The sequence below is a fragment of the Haliotis cracherodii genome, unplaced genomic scaffold (assembly GCF_022045235.1).
Source record: "Haliotis cracherodii isolate W230 unplaced genomic scaffold, xgHalCrac1.p SCAF_15, whole genome shotgun sequence".
Classification (NCBI taxonomy): domain Eukaryota; kingdom Metazoa; phylum Mollusca; class Gastropoda; order Lepetellida; family Haliotidae; genus Haliotis; species Haliotis cracherodii.
Window position 1 is genome coordinate 16103444 of NW_027266270.1, and position 17020 is coordinate 16120463.

Genomic DNA, 17020 nt, shown 5'->3' on the forward strand with positions numbered 1-17020 from the left:
ATATACTAGGGTTAATTGATACGTTCTGCGTCTCGCATAGAACGACTGGATTTTAAGACATCAAAATGGTTAGTTTTCAACATAATCCCCCTCCACATTGATACACTTTTGCAAACGATGTTGGAGGGATTTAATCCACGTTTCGTAGAAGTCCTTCTCCTGGCTGTCCAAAATGTTCTCATCAGCTGCTATGACCTACAACGTTCGAGTCGAAAGTTTTGGAACCCAACGGCTTAAAACTTTCTTCATTCTTTGCCAAAGTTTCAGTGACAATGGAATACGTTCTCTCCTGGCCAATGCCATCTTCCCGAAGTTTCCACTTGTATAGAAAGTTAACTCCCTTGCCTCGGGAAGATGGCGTAGGCTAACTGAACTGATACCTTCAGATGTCTCCACGAATATGTATTTTAAGATGCATTACCTAATTTCCGAATACATTAATTTTTATGAAGCACAGTTACTTTTTTTCCCGTTGTATAAAATCTTTGTTTCAAGGGGCCATAGCTATAACGGGAGACTGCGTCGCGTTGTTGTTGCATATTTATGTGATTTGTAATTAGTCAAATAGAGACACAAGGTTCTGTAGCCCATCAGGATTATTCCAAAATCTAAAAGGTAAAAAAGTTCCCAGGATTATCAACACTGCATATAAATATTAGAATGCATATTGATATAAGAACAACTTGTTGAGTACATGGATAAATGTGGGACAAAGTTTGAAGTTGTGCCCGTTGTCAAAATCCACGAAAAATGTACCGTGATACCAGGCATACAACATACTTACAGCATATTCTTAAATATGCAGAAAAGAGTTTGGGGGCGGTTTTCAATAACAGCCGCCATGGGGAAAAAAAAATTTAAAAACTAAAAATCGTAATTGCGTGAGCATATTTTAGGGACACGCTAGCTGGGGTTGCCTTTGTTCAGCACTATAGGCCATGCCAGTGATGAGGAAGCGTCGAAAACAGGTTAAAACTGGCGGACGGAGGACGGACGGGACGCCGCACGCTCACTTAAACTGAAGGTTCAGTGAAGCATTAGGTTAATATCATACTCGGAAGTAATTTTCGATTAACCATATTTGTAATCACGCATCTCCAAAGAAATGACCGACGTAGGGATTCCGGTGTATATTAGGTCTCCAGGGAACTGTGGTGGTCGCAAGAAGCGACCAAATGGATCCGGTAGTCTGGCTCGTTGACTTGGCTGATGGAGTGTCATCGTACCCCGATGGCGTGGATCGTTGTGGTAATATCAATCACTGGATTGTCTGGTCCAGACTCGATTATTTACAGCCTACCATCATACAACTGGAACATTGCAGAGTTCCAAACAAACCAGACACAATGCAGAGTTGGATACGACGGAGGATATCTTGATACCCAAACGCTTTTCTTTTAATGAGAACATTTTCTTAGACGAGTCAGCAAGTATAAATGTTGTGTAATAAATCAAGAATGTGTTGTTGGGTTGTGATGTAACTGCGTGCGTTCAAGTTAAAATGTTGAATATATGTGGAGGTTAATGTTTTATCTTGTGACGAAGATATGAGTAATTGTATATATTGGTATAAATAGCAGAATGGTGTGTGAACGTTTTGAATACACAAATCATAATTAACGTTTATTTCTGTCTTTCTTGTATTTACCTCTGGGTCTGATAATATATTTGGAACAGGGTCGCTGTAGAGAGTTACGACTCCTGTGCTTGCCAGAACCATATGATCGTAGGTTCGCACAACGGTTGCCGATTTGTCATCAACATAGCCTAATCTTGGGTCTCAGCAAAGTGATGAACCTCAAAGACCTGCATCACTTCGGGCTTTGCTCACACAAAGCAACGTTAAACAAGTCACAAATAACGATTAACTCGAAGCCGTTTGCGTTCGAGAACCTCTCGAAGCGTTATTTTAACAAATCAGCCTTCATAATATAATCATTATAACTTAGAATTGGAGGTGAGCTTCGCACCTAGATTTATAATTGCCCGTTGACCTCAACCTTGTCATGAAGACTATCAAAATTCATTATAAGATCAGTATAATGATTTATCAGTTTGTAATTTAACTTAGTCAGCAAAGTTCAAGTTAAGTACACACAATGGAGCCTGGGCTTGGAAAGTCTGAGGTTACAATGTTCAAAGTCCCACGGCAGCTGTCAAGCCAGGACAATGTCCACCCGGCCTATTTTAGTCGGCTTTTAGGGGAAATAATGACATACTGGAAACATATTCTTCCCCCGAATCACCACGAATTTAAACTTGATAAAGTTTCACGTATTCCACACAATATATTTAAATCTGGTGGTTGCACAGTCGTCTGAGGTGCCGCAGTTCCTTGTGCAAAGTTGTGTCCCTTTCGCGGGTGAGACAACTGTGATCGATGGTTGGATTCCCTGTGATAATGTTTCTATGTTCGTCAGCACAAATACCAATGATTGCGGGTTTAACCGAAGTTGTAAATATCTTCTGGCCCTCACCAAGTTGACACACCCTGATACAATTGAAATACTGTTCAAAGCAGTGCTAAGCCAAACTCGCTCGCTCATTCATTCACATACATGAAGGCACTTGACTCACATACACAACATACCTTTATTTCACACCTCTACTCTCCAGGTTACAGTGTGTCCAGGAGGACCACATTGGTTACAGTGCGTAGGAAACACAGAGAAATACCATCACTTTTCAAAGAAATGTTGCCACAAATCTGAACAAAAGGTGAACAGTTCCTTAGTTCAACTATACTTCATCGGAATAACTAGAATACTGCCTGCATGTTCACACTCTTTGTCACACATGCAGTGAATGTTTGAATAAAAGGACCAACTCAAGAAGTATGCCCAACCTTTAAGACTAAAATGACTGAAAGAGGCATGTTCCAATGATCAAGGCATGATTGTATTATCTACTTGTGTTAGTTGAAACATTCACAAGAAGAAACTGATAGACATTGTTTGAGAGATATCTAGTTACCTTGGTAAATATAAACATATTCAGTCGCATACATGTTAAGTTTTAGATAATCATGTGTTTTCAAATACATAAACATTAATTTCCAATAAATGCAACCAGTTTCCGAGGACTGTTAAATTGTTTTATATAGAACTCCACCAGTATCAACAAATATGCTTACCCATACATCTCTGGGTATTTCTCGCACTAACATTCACAACAATAAAACAGAAAACAGCCTATAGCACTTTTTTGCACATCTCTCAAATTTCAAAATGGTAATTCCAATAAGACCTCAGATGCAAGATGTCTCTGAGGCCCAGTCCCTCTCGGACATTGTCCCACTCTCCTGTCCCACTCTCTTCCAGCTGTAGATGCAGGGCAAAACTACTCATCAACATATGATAAATTCTCTAGCAGATGACCAGGAGTATTCTTTGTTTCGATTTGGTATGTGTTGGGCCACGAAAAATTGATGTTTAAAGCCGGCAATTGACAGATTGACAGCAGCTGTCTAAATCATGTAGAAAATAATAATGAAATTATGGACACCCCTTTTGTAAATCCTTGATCTATGCTGCATTTGATGCACACATATTTATGTATGCACACAGATGGAACAGATGTTGCATTTTTGCAATGTATCCTGCAGCTACATGTACCCTTACACAGGTATTCTAACTCTTCATCTATGGATCCCTGAGAGAATGTTGTTGCATCTGGCTGAAGCCTCCTCTTCTTGACATAAATATTCCATCACCTTAGTGGACTGGCTTGGAACAGTGCACCGGTAACCACAACAATCTCTTTCCAGTTGAGCCCTTTCCATAACATGATGTCCTTGAGATTCCTTTGTCAAAAACTAGCTCGGACTTTGCCGGATAATTTCGATCCAGTGATCATAAAGCTGGGGTTTTCCATCACCTCACTATACACTTCCAGAAACTGGGATGCCTCGGTTTCATCTAACACACGAGAGTCATAAGATAGGGTCACCGTCATGCGGGTCTGCGGCCGGCCGTCATCGCCTAGTGTGACGCGGGACGTGCCCACCGCCATGATGGCTGCCTGAGGAGGATTAATGACGGCCGAGAATTCGCTGATTCCAAACATTCCAAGGTTGGAGATGCTGCAAACAAAAGAGTGAGTGAGGTTTTATGCAATATTCAAGTTCTATCAGGAGACACCAGGACTACACACATTGTACTGTCAGACAGATGAACAATTTAACCAGAAGGCTACCAACAGCCCCATCAACAGAGGCATACCATGCTGAGAAAGAGTGAGTGAGTGAGCCAGAAATGGGCTTCGCACATTGTACCCATGTGAAGAATTAATCCCAGGTCTTTGGCATGACGAACGCTTTAACCACTTGTCTACCCCACCACCCCTGCTGAGAAAGAGGATACGCATGAAAGTAGACGAGAATATATCACCGCACCATATCAAGTGTTGTATACAATCTCTTAAACTGTTATGCTCCAGATATATTTCAATTTTGTAGAATGAGTCATCTCTTTAAAAACATACAGGGTGTTTATTCATTCTTGTGGGAGTTCTACCACTCATTTTAAAATGTGTTTCAGCTTACAGGGGGGAAAACATAACAAAATCTAATTTTTTACAAAATACAATTTAAAACAAAACTGAAGCTCATTATCACAGAAATTCCTCACTTACTTGTGGCATCTTCGTACCGACACGATAAAAACTTTTGATTGTAAGTAAACACGTTCTCAACCATGAACTAAATAATAATTACAAAGAAGCAAACTATTAAACTGTTGCTGACATGGAAGATTTAATTTATAGCTGACTAGGTTTATGTTTTTTTCTATTTTGCGACTACAAGCAAACATGAGGCTCAGTTAGTTTCCTCAAAACTCATCAAAATGTATCAGACACTCACCTGAAACTTCCACCTTGGAATTCATGTAATTTGAGCTTCCCTTCTCGCGCCCGACCTGCTAAATCCTGACAATCAAAAAAGAAGAAAAGACTGGTAACCCTGCACTTTGGTCAGCTTGAACAGTAAAGGAAGATGTCCTAAAATCTGATCTAATCATGCATTAAGACATGGAAGAGTTCTCTCCCCTGTAGTTTATTACTGATGCACTTTAGTATACGAGGGAAAGAAACTAAACATAAGCCTGGGTGTCCGTTTGTTGTTTAACGCCGCACTCAACAATATTTCAGCTATATGACGTTGGTCCATAAATTATCCAGACAGTTATCCAGACAGTGATTGATATCATGAGTATTGATCTACATAACTGGGATATGATGACATGTATAAACCAAGTCAGCGAGCCTGACCACCCGATCCCGTTAGTCGCCTCTTACGACAAGCATAGTCGCTTTCTTTGACGAGCATGGGTTGCTGAAGACCAATTCTAACCCAAATCTTCATGGGTTCAGGGGTGTCTCTAAAAAAAAGGTACCTGTATTTTATTTTTATCTGACATCAAACTTTTGAAATGCTAATTGTGTAAAATGGCAAAAATAACGAAATATATTCCCATGGATTAAGAATACTAAGCTAAACTGACTTATGTAGGATGAAACCTACCCTGACTGTAGATGATATTTCGTCTACTCCAAGAGCTGATGCATTTTGAACAATTGGAGTAATAAGTCCATTGTCAGTTGCCACGGCAACAGATATATCTACACTAGAAAGGAGTTGAGCACCGTCGTTCTGCCATATAGAGTTCACTCTGGGGACCCGCTGTAACAGATTGGTGCAGATTATACATCACTTGTGATATCCTGACAAACATCTGGAATTGTAGTCAGTCCTAATTACGAAACAGAATCTGTACATATTATCAAGTTTTCTTGTGCCAGGAAGTGTCATATTTGGTGGACATGTCGCATTATTTGCTGACATGATTAAGCAAGTAAGTGAGTATGGTTTGACACAGCTTTTAGCAATATTCAGCAATATCATGGCGGGGGACACCAGAAATGAGCTTCACACATTGTACCCATTTCGGCTACTTACTGGCTGTGATAAATCAGTGACTGATATTACAAGCAACGAACCATGTCATCCTGTTACACTGACACATTGTTCGAATCCCGGTTCGCCCCGTTTATGTTTCTAGGTTTGTCAGCACCATACCCATGCTCGTGGTTTTCACCGAAGTGGTAAACGTCTGAGACCTGCATCACTTCGGGCTTTCCTCCCACATTAAGCTGACACGCCGCAATGTAACTGGAATACTGTAAAAAGGGGCGTTAAACCCAACTCACTCACTAACACATGGTAAACCGAGTCTGACCAGGCAGTCCATTAAGGCGCCTCTTACAACAAGCACAGGTTTGCAGCGGACCAGTTCTAACTCAGAAACCCCATGGTGGAACGTTTGCCCAATATTTTCCTTCTGGTACATGCTACATCGCTACCTTTTTATTAGAAAACTTGGGTTTCCTTTGACAAGTTCAATGCTAGCATGTTTGTGGCTTCCGTTTTGTCTTGGTATGGACACTCAGTTCACAGGAACTCATTATTGGTCAATAAATATAAATATAGCCCCCTATATGTAAGTAGAGAAAATGAGCGTCACTTGAGATCTTGCCGGTTTATTAACGTTCGATATCCAGGTCGATTTCTTTATGATACGCTTATTGACAAGTATATTTCTGGCCGTAGATTAATAGATAACAGATGCAACATTTTGTACTCAAGTTATTCTAAAGATTGATGTGTTGTCATCAAATTATATATTGCTTTAACCAGTCTCTTTTCTAATCAATTGCAACTTAATGTAAACTTGGTGTACAAAATGATCTCTAAGAGAGGCATTTACATAGGACTTAGCCTGTTTGATAAGCCTCAATACAATTGCATGCAATACAAGGCCCAGCCTATAACCTCCAACTATATCAAAACGGCATGGAAATAATTCAGCCTTAGTGTAGATTTTATACTAATAACACTGCATGAAATGGAGTGAGTGAGTGAGTGAGTGAGTGAGTGAGTGTTTTTTATGCTGATTTTAGCAATATTCCAGCAATATCACAGCAGGGGACACCAGAAATGGGCTTCACACATGTTACCCATGTTGGGAATCGAACCTGGGTCTTGGGTGTGACCTGTTGCATGAAATGGGATCAGAAAACCAAAAGTAGACAGAAGGTGACAGTGTCTCATACCTGCAGAGCAATACCAGCTGCCTTGATGATAAAATCATTTATCGAAACTTTCACACCTTCATCTGAAAGAAAAGTAAATACAATCAATTATCAGAAGTACATAAAAACATCAACAGTTTTTAACAACTGTGTCTATTTCCATAGCACTGAGTAACAAGTGGAGGTCAACAGTCTATGCATAAACATCACATTTATTTAATACCAGCATCGGACGGCTAAACTGTTCAGTTGCAGGTTTCTATTGGTTACTTGCTGTACACTATTGTCAACGAATCTTGGGTTAGGATGTTGGCCAATAACATTTTGGTCTCAGACTGTATCCCATAATATACGGCATATCACAGCAGCCTAAAAGTAAATGAGCCTTAACCAGACCATCTTCCTGAGGCAAGGGAGATAACTGACTATAAAAGTCCAGTTTCAACCCTTGCCGAACTAGGCTGGAAAAATGGAGTTACATTTTGGCTGGACTTACGAGTCTATGCATAGTCCAATCAAAATGTTGTGACAACGTCGACATTCGGTTCATAAACTGTCGTGCAAATTTTGGTCAATTGCAGGATTTGCAAAGCTTGTATACCACCAACTCATCGTCAACAGACATTTTCCAAATCTTTTCATGTTTTTAATTAAGGTGCTCTTATGACTTGATACACTTCGCGATGTAAGACCCATTACATCACAACATAGATCTTGATTATTTATCAGATCGCTTTGACTGCGCACCGCCATTTTGTTTGAAACAAATGTAAGTGATATGAGAGGTGGAATCTGATTGGTCAATAGGAGGGACATAGAAGGGACATAACTCCCATGGATAATAAAGGGCATAAAACAATAGACAAATCTTGCTTTTCTTCATCGGATGTCATTGTTTATTAGATTGCTTATATACTACATGGTACTGCTGCTACTGACAAAGGTATCTCGTATGACTTGCCTGCGAGTTGTTTCCGGAGTTGTGACACAGGTCCGATGTTCATGTCCATTGATGCATAGGAATGGGGGATTGTTGTCTGAAACAGGACAACAGAGAGGTGATCACAGGAGCAAGTAACCTTGACTGGACAGACATATCTCATGAAATACAAATATCAATCACACACATACTTTCTTACCTTTTGTCTTTTGGATTTCTCAACTAGGGAGGGAGGATGGAGAACATTGGTGCCTCATTTTTAATACTTACCTTTGGGGTTTGAGTGGGCCCCTCTTGACAATCAGACTAGGTGTACATGTGTCTTTCAATAATGTGAAGGTATTTTGGGGGGGTTCATGGCCATGGCGTCTATGACATTTGTCACATCACAAGGTTGGTTGGTTGGTTTGTTGTTTAACGCCGCACTCAGCAATATTCCAGCTGTATGACGGCGGTCTGTAAATCATCGAGTCTGAACCAGACACTCCAGTGATTGATATCATGAGCATCGATCCGCGCAATTGGGATCGATGACATGCATCAACCAAGTCAGCGAGCCTGACCACCAGATCCCGACAAGCCTTTAACACCAAGCATAGTCACCTTTTACGGCAAGCATGGGTTGTGAAGACCTATTCCTTCCCGGAATCTTCACGCGTCCACATCACAAGGGGCACACACACAAAAAAAAGAGAATAGGAGCAAAGTGATGTTCCGAACAGCTGTCCGCTGCAGAATGGAGGCCAGTTTGTAAGATAGAGTAATTAGCAAGAGTTTGAATCTTTGCAGATTTCGCAGACTGGGGTGAGGTTAGGTAAAATGGGGTTTAAGGTCAGGTTCAAGATTATTGCACTTTATAGCGACGTGCATGCACGTGTGTGTGTCTGCTTGAACTAGTTTGGGCTGATGCCAATTAATAGTGCTACCCCACTGAGATACCATGCATCAGTTTAACATGAATACCCCACTCTGACACAGAATACTGACTCCAAGCTGACCAGTCCTTGTTTTATCCCCTCAATGTCAAGCGCCAGACAGGGTAACAACAAGTAGGATCTTTTAACATCTTTTGGTATGACATGGCCGGGGATCGAACCCTGGACCTTCCGCTCTGGGTGGTCATTTTCAGACTGGGAGGATGACTATCTATATTACTTGTAGGAATTACCATGTGACAACTCTACACACCTTAGATTCTGTGAGTCTCTTGGCAATAGTTTTCCTCATACTTGTGTTGGGGATGTCTGTGAAAGGCTCCCCCTCTAATGGAGGCAGAGCCTGGGGGGTAGGGGCTGAAGAAGGTGTGGCAGCTGCTGGCCCTGGAGCTGGGGTTGCCATTAGTTCCCTCTTGGCTAGGTTCTTGGACTTGATGTAGTTCAACACATCCCTGCAAGGATTAATGATTATGATATCTCATGAAACAAATAAAAACATTCAAATGTGACCACTGTACAGAATATAGTAAAAAAAAAATTGTGAGTGAGTTGGGTTTAACACCCCTTTTAACAGTTTTCCAGTTATATTGCGGCTTGTCAGGTTAATGTGGGAGTAAAGCCTGAAGTGAAGCGGTTTTCAGACGTTTACCACTTCGCTGAAACCCACAAGCACGGGTATGGTGCTGACAAACCTAGAAACATAATCGGGGCGAATCGGGATTCGAACCCGCAATCATATAAGTTTCTGGCATGACCAAGGGACCCAACTCTGCAACTCTGGAAATCCCGGCATCTTAGATGAAATATTGTGTGTCCCGAGGGATGTACAATAATATTTAGTCTCCCAAATTCTGGACAGGCTACATAAAGGTACTGTAGTAATGATCAAAGCTTACAGTAGAGTACACTACACGGTTTCATTACTTTAAGACCCTTGGAATTAAATATCAGGGGTCTCCTGAGCCCCCAGTTTTGTAAGTAAATGTAAATGTCATCCTGCTTGTTACTGAAACAAATGGATACCTGGTTCAGACAACTAGCACCAAAGATTAAAAGTCATTCATTAACAACTAGCTTCAAGTTTCATTAACAACTAGCTTCAAGTTTCCCTGCATACAAAACTTGTAAGTGTTAAAGGTTAAACTGTGGAAATTATACTGCTCAAAAAAGTTCAAGAACACACAATTTTTTTCATATGACTATAGTTAATCTGTCACGGATGGTGATATTGTAACACATAGCCTTCTAATTGTGGGTGTTCTTTAACTTGTTTTGAGTAGTATATTTATTCAGTGATGAACACTCCTTATCATACCTCCTTGTCAGAATGAGTTGATCTGACTGGTTCTGACATTAATAAAATACTACAGGCCAATGTCTACCGTCTAAAATTCAGAGGTGGCCAAATGACTAACTTGAAAAATATCTTGTGGCAACTTAAAATTCTAAATACGTCTGCACCCACAAAAATAAACGACAGCTGATCTGGGAAAACATGTCTGTTAATAATTGTACTTGCAAATAATTCCTCCTAAAGTAGACAATGAACCGAAATACATAAATATTAATGTAATTAGTACTTTATTTCAGTTGACAATGCTTGTTGGATAAGCCTATATAATCTAGTGATATAAATTGCATCATTGTTTGAGTCACAAGTAACAAAAGTCTAGCACAGTTTCCACTAATATGCAATTCCAAGACTAGTGTTATGACTTGTACATATTAATAGTTATTTGATGAAAGATGATTTCAAATGCTTTTGGCTACCTACAATATTGGCTTGACTTTTTGATTTTACCACTGGGTACCTGGAAAAAAAATACTTGTGGCTACTTGGTAAAAACTGTGAGGCCTGTACTATGGTTCAAGCCTTGGAGGGAGATAAATTTCGCAGCAGGAGAGTAAATCCCTTATACCCTACCACCCCGCCACAAGCAGGAGTATATCCCACTTCCAAGCAAAATGCCCCACACTTTTTCCGAGTCAATGAAAGTCATGAGACATAGCACAAGCTATGAGTGAGTTGGGTTTAACGCCGCTTTCAACAGTATTCCAGTTATATCGCGGCGTGTCAGCTTAATGTGGGAGGAAAGCCCGAAGTGATGCAGGTCTAAGACGTTTACCACTTCAGTGAAACCCACGAGCAAACCTAGAAACATAATCGGGGCGAACCGGGATTCAAATCCACAATCATAGGTTTCTGGCGTGCCCAAGGGACGCAACTCTGCACAGCGAATCGTGGCGCCTTAGACTACTGGGCCACCCGTGCCCCCTAGGCCAAGCTAACCTCCGCTAAATCGAACAGCTGTTTTCTATCAATTTTGAATAATTCTTTTAAAATGTCAGTAAGATCAATTTGTTGTAGCAGCATCACGAGGTTTTTATGCATCCCTAGTGAGGTTTAATACCACTCGCCTCCGGCAGGATGCATAAAACCCCATGTACCCCTCGTGATCCTGCTACAACTTATAATATGGCAATTTTACCTGAAATCAGTCACATCAAAACATGCATAAATGAAATGGTCTCACCCCTTCGTGACCCTGTCGTGTGGGCCGGTGCCAGTGACTTGGGCGGGGCTGACACCATACTCTTCTGCCAGCTTCCTCACAGACGGCCCTACCCCTGCAGCATGGAGGCTGCAACAGACACGCCCTTACAGTCATCTTCCCGAGGCAAGGCAAGTTAACTCCTTTGCCTTTGGAAGATGCCTTACAGTCAATCTCATTCAACAGTAAACAGGGTTTTACTTTATTAACATTAATGCCACACTCAGGAACATTCCAGCTGTATGATGGTGAGAAGTAAATGATTGAAATCTGGACCATACAATATAGTGATTGATGTTATGAGCAATGACCCATTCTGTAAGGTTGCAATGACAGCAATCAACCCAGATACATTTACTTATTGAACAGTAAAAGGTGACTAACGGGAATGGGTGGTCAGGTTTGCTGACTTGGTTGATGCATGTCATTGTATCCCAATTTTGTGGATCGATGCTCATGATGACATGTCAATCACTGGATTGTCTGGTCCAGACTCGATTATTTATCGACAGCCGTCATGTAGCTGGAATATTGCTGAGTGCAGTTTTAAACAACAACAAACAAACAAATCAAACAAAAACTTATTGAACAGAGCTGTAATAAATCGTAAACAGTAGTTAGGTAATTAGACACTCACTCCTGGCTAGACACTGACGCTGATGCTGCTGTTGGTGCTGCTGTTGGTGCTGCTGCAGCAGGGGTAGCAACAGGGCTGGGTGTACTGGGAGGTGGGGTAGGAGGGGCAGGGGGACCTGTATCTGGGGCAGTGTGGGCGGGGATCTCTACATTCTGCCAGTCATCCCCCTCCTCCACCATCACCGCGATCAACGTCCCGATCTTCACATCAGCAGTGTTGTCAGGCACCTTCAATTACAGAAAATTCATCCTCTGGACTATGTTCATATCACAAAACATTCTTACCCTTTTTTTGTAGGGAAGTGAACTTTACCCTTCAGTTTCAGAAGTAATATGTTATAGGCTGGATGAAACAAACCAGGTTCTACCTCTGGTCAGCAGCAATTACATGAACAATTCGTCAAACTCAGGTTTCACGTAAACTCACCAGAATTTTAGCCAGGATTCCGTCCTCCTCGTTCTCCATGCTGACCACAGCCTTGTCTGTCTGAATGTCACACAATACATCCCCTGGACCCACCACATCACCTGCATCACGAACACATGATGTCACACAATACATCCCCTGGACCCACCACATCACCTGCATCACAAACACATGATGTCACACAATACATCCCCTGGACCCACCACATCACCTGCATCAAAACACATGATGTCACACAATATATTCCCGTGGACTCACCACATGACAAACATATGATATCACACAATACATCCCCCAGACTCACCACATCACAAACACATGATATCACACAATACATCCCCTGGACTCACCACATCACAAACACATGATATCACACAATACATCCCCCAGACTCACCCCATCACAAACACATGATATCACACAATACATCCCCTGGACTCACCACATCACAAACACATGATGTCACACAACACACCCCCTGGACTCACTATATCACAAACACATGATGTCACACAACACATCCCCTGGACTCACCCCATCACAAACACATGATATCACACAATACATCCCCCAGACTCACCCCATCACAAACACATGATATCACACAATACATCCCCCAGACTCACCACATCACACACACATGATATCACACAATACATCCCCTGGACTCACCACATCACAAACACATGATATCACACAATACATCCCCCAGACTCACCCCATCACAAACACATGATGTCACACAACACATCCCCTGGACTCACCACATCACAAACACATGATGTCACACAATACATCCCCTGGACTCACCCCATCACAAACACATGATATCACACAATACATCCCCCAGACTCACCCCATCACAAACACATGATATCACACAATACATCCCCCAGACTCACCACATCACAAACACATGATATCACACAATACATCCCCCAGACTCACCACATCACAAACACATGATATCACACAATACATCCCCTGGACTCACCCCATCACAAACACATGATGTCACACAACACATCCCCTGGACTCACCACATCACAAACACATGATGTCACACAATACATCCCCCAGACTCACCCCATCACAAACACATGATATCACACAATATATTCCCTGGACTCACCACATCACAAACACATGATGTCACACAATACATCCCCCAGACTCACCACATCACAAACACATGATATCACACAATACATCCCCTGGACTCACCACATCACAAACACATGATGTCACACAATACATCCCCCAGACTCACCACAATACAAACACATGATTTAACACAATACATCCCCTGGACTCACCACATCACAATCACATGATGTCACACAATACATCCCTGGATTCACCACAATACAAACACATGATTTTAGACAATACACCGCCTGACAATTGCAGAAAATGTTGACATGTTACCATGGTACCAATGTTTTGGTCAAACCATTTAGTCATGTGCACTGTTTACCTTCTTTCTTTAACCACTTGACAATTGTGCCCTCAGACATCGTTGGAGACAGTGCTGGCATCAAGAGTTTCATCGCATCTTCAAAAAAAGAATGATTAAATGAAATTAATATAGTTTAAACAAACACCTGATGTAAGCTATCGATATAAACTGCCTGTGAAGATCCAGGGTAGAATAGGTCTTCAGCAACCCATGCTTGCCATAAAAGGCATAGTCGCTTGTCATAAGAGGCGACTAACGGGATCTGGTGGGTTCACTGACTTGGTAGATGCATGTCATCAATCCCAATTGCGTGGATCGATGCTCATGATGTCAATCACTGGATTGTCTGGTCCTGACTCGATTATTTACAGACTGCCATCATATAGCTGGAATACTGCTGAGTGCGGCTTTAAACAACAATCAAACATATTTATATAAACTCAAACATATCAAGACTTGTCACAGGTCTTCACAAGCCCTGGGAGAGTGCACATAACCATGACAACAGAACATGGTTGAATCGTCTATACCTCCTTGTCCCCAAACCATATACATTTGATTACATCTCAATCTTTACTTAGGAAATGTATTTTTATAAGACTTATGTGTGGACAAACACAAATAAATCGATTTTACTGCCTATGCAGCTGTTACTGACATACACAGCATCAGAGGCCATAAATTGTGTTCATAACGTTTGACAAAATACATTTTCAATCATGTGGATCTCAGACAGCAAAAGCAGATTAATACATGGCTATGACTTTGCAACTAAACATACTGAAGGTGTAAAGATTTTAGACCCTTCCTCAGTCACCTGGTACTCATAAATCACCATGATAAAGCAACTTAGCAATGTTAGCATGTTCACTTCAAGTCTTCAAAAATCCACTTTGTCTCACCAACTCAATATTATGATGTATATCAATCTTAAAGTTCATGAATACCCAAAATACACAATACAGTATCTCATTTTAACACATTGAAGTTATTTATTCTCTGTGAATATAGAAAACTGGCACATATAGCTGCAGATCCTGTTAGTTAATTGTCATATCACTATATCGCTGCAAACTTATTCAGAATACAATGCAATGTTGCATAAACATGTCATATTTTCTTAACAAGACTTAGATTACTATAATATTGCAATGCAAACTTGAGCTCTAAAGATATAATAATGTTACATAAAGTTTTACTAACTACTGTTTCACAATCTGACAATCAAGGCTACTTGCTACAGTTATCAAGGCTGAAGGGGTTGTCGGCACAGGTACTACAGAAATGTACCCCAGGTACAGGAGTACTAGTGCATGCGTGCTACTTCTACACAATCTTTTGACAACAGCTCCCTACCCTTGCGTACAATTACGGCCTTTTCAAAGACATTCAACTTCATAAGATAATACAAAAGTTACTCCTGACGAAGGAAAAGGTACTGCAAGGATGAACTTAACTGCGGTTTGGCAAACAGGAAGTGCGGAAGGACACATCCTAGGGTATAGGGTAAGTTTCTGTATTCTGATTTTTGGCTAGAGTATACCTTTTGTATACAAAAATGTACCCCAGGTACATTTCTGTAGTACCTGTGCCGACAACGACCCCTTCAGTCGTTATCAAGCCGCAGACCATATTAGAGCAAACACCATTTCCATTGTTTTGATTACCACTATTCATAGTATAAACAGAAATTGGCTAAAGCGTTTTCCAAGGTGTGAAATAAGCACATTTGTTCATTATACTTTAAGTAACACTGAAAAAAATTACGATAATTGGTCTGTGGACACAAATCAAAACTGATGACCAGAGATCGGACAGATCTCACCCTTTACAGTTTTGCCCACCTGATACCATGATCTCTTACTTTACACTGAAGTCAGAATATGATTTGCAAAACAGTGTTTCAAAGATTACCCTGACCAGAGCTTAACAAGCTGATTAACTGTTGTCACTGGTCAATTCTTGAGAACACTGCGATGATATTACTCAAGGACAATAGTATGACATTGACAGCACCAAAATCTTTACAAAGTCGACAATGTACTGTGTCATAAGATAGGTTATTCTCCATATAGAAGATTTGGGAGCATACCATAATTTAATGTTTGGAGATGAATCTGGCGTTGCAACAGATGCGGTAGTTGGCGGTAAGATATACATTTGAAGGTGTTGACAACCCTAGTGAGGTTGCCAAACCTTAGAATGGCTGACGCCATTTTGCCGGTGAGTAGGGGATCTCGCTACAGATCTCGTGGCATAATGTTTTTGTTATTTGTATTGTATGGCATACAAAGATAATTATGCATAGGTCTAACAGCTCTAATGTGGTAAAACATATATTTCATAACGATTATCGGTAACTGCATCAAAAACGTATATTCAACTGGGGTTCGTCTCCTGGTTGTATTTCGGAGCCTCGCTCATGTTTCGAATACAGTGTTTTGTAAACATTGTGAACATACAGTTCAGTATCTAGTTTTTTGTTAAATGTCTTTCAAATGTTTCTTTATATGAGCTATCGATCGGTGTGCTTTTCTACGTTGTTTGCCTTATATAGACTCCGTGGTTGTAATCGATGCAGAGCTTCGAACACACTGTGGTCGATATGTGTCTCTCTTTTTCTTTCAGGGGTGATGAAAACAATGACTTGGCGCCTCAATGTTGTGATAGAACATTAAAGGGGCGCTGATCTAAAGCAATTCCCCGGGACTGGTTGTTGCCTTTGTTATTGTTTTTCCCCCGTGAGTACTCGGAGTCAATTTGTAAAATAACTTATTATTTCCGAAACTGTATTTCATTTTGTTGATCAATGTGACCATACGCCCTTATACTATCAATAAAAGTGACAAATGCGCTTACGAATTGCGCAGCACAGGTCGCGAACTAGTCTACGATTCTGCTATATCATCCGGGTACTCAAGGGGAAAAACAATAACAAAGGCAACAACCAGTCCCGGGGAATTGCGTTAGATCAGTGCCCCT

The 17020-nt window shown here is 41.0% G+C and overlaps 1 protein-coding gene across 1 annotated transcript; it reads right to left on the bottom strand.

Moving 5' to 3' along the window:
- Positions 1–2573: 2573 nt before the first annotated feature.
- Positions 2574–16266, bottom strand: LOC139462313 (pyruvate dehydrogenase protein X component-like). The gene is made up of 11 exons (XM_071243947.1): positions 16131–16266; positions 14057–14134; positions 12580–12680; positions 12154–12380; positions 11499–11606; positions 9218–9416; positions 8051–8126; positions 7111–7172; positions 5522–5680; positions 4862–4926; positions 2574–4081 (listed from the first exon to the last, which is right to left on the bottom strand). The coding sequence occupies exons 1-11, from the start codon at positions 16252–16254 to the stop codon at positions 3808–3810; spliced, it is 1473 nt and encodes a 490-aa protein (XP_071100048.1). The 5' UTR covers positions 16255–16266; the 3' UTR covers positions 2574–3807.
- Positions 16267–17020: the final 754 nt, after the last annotated feature.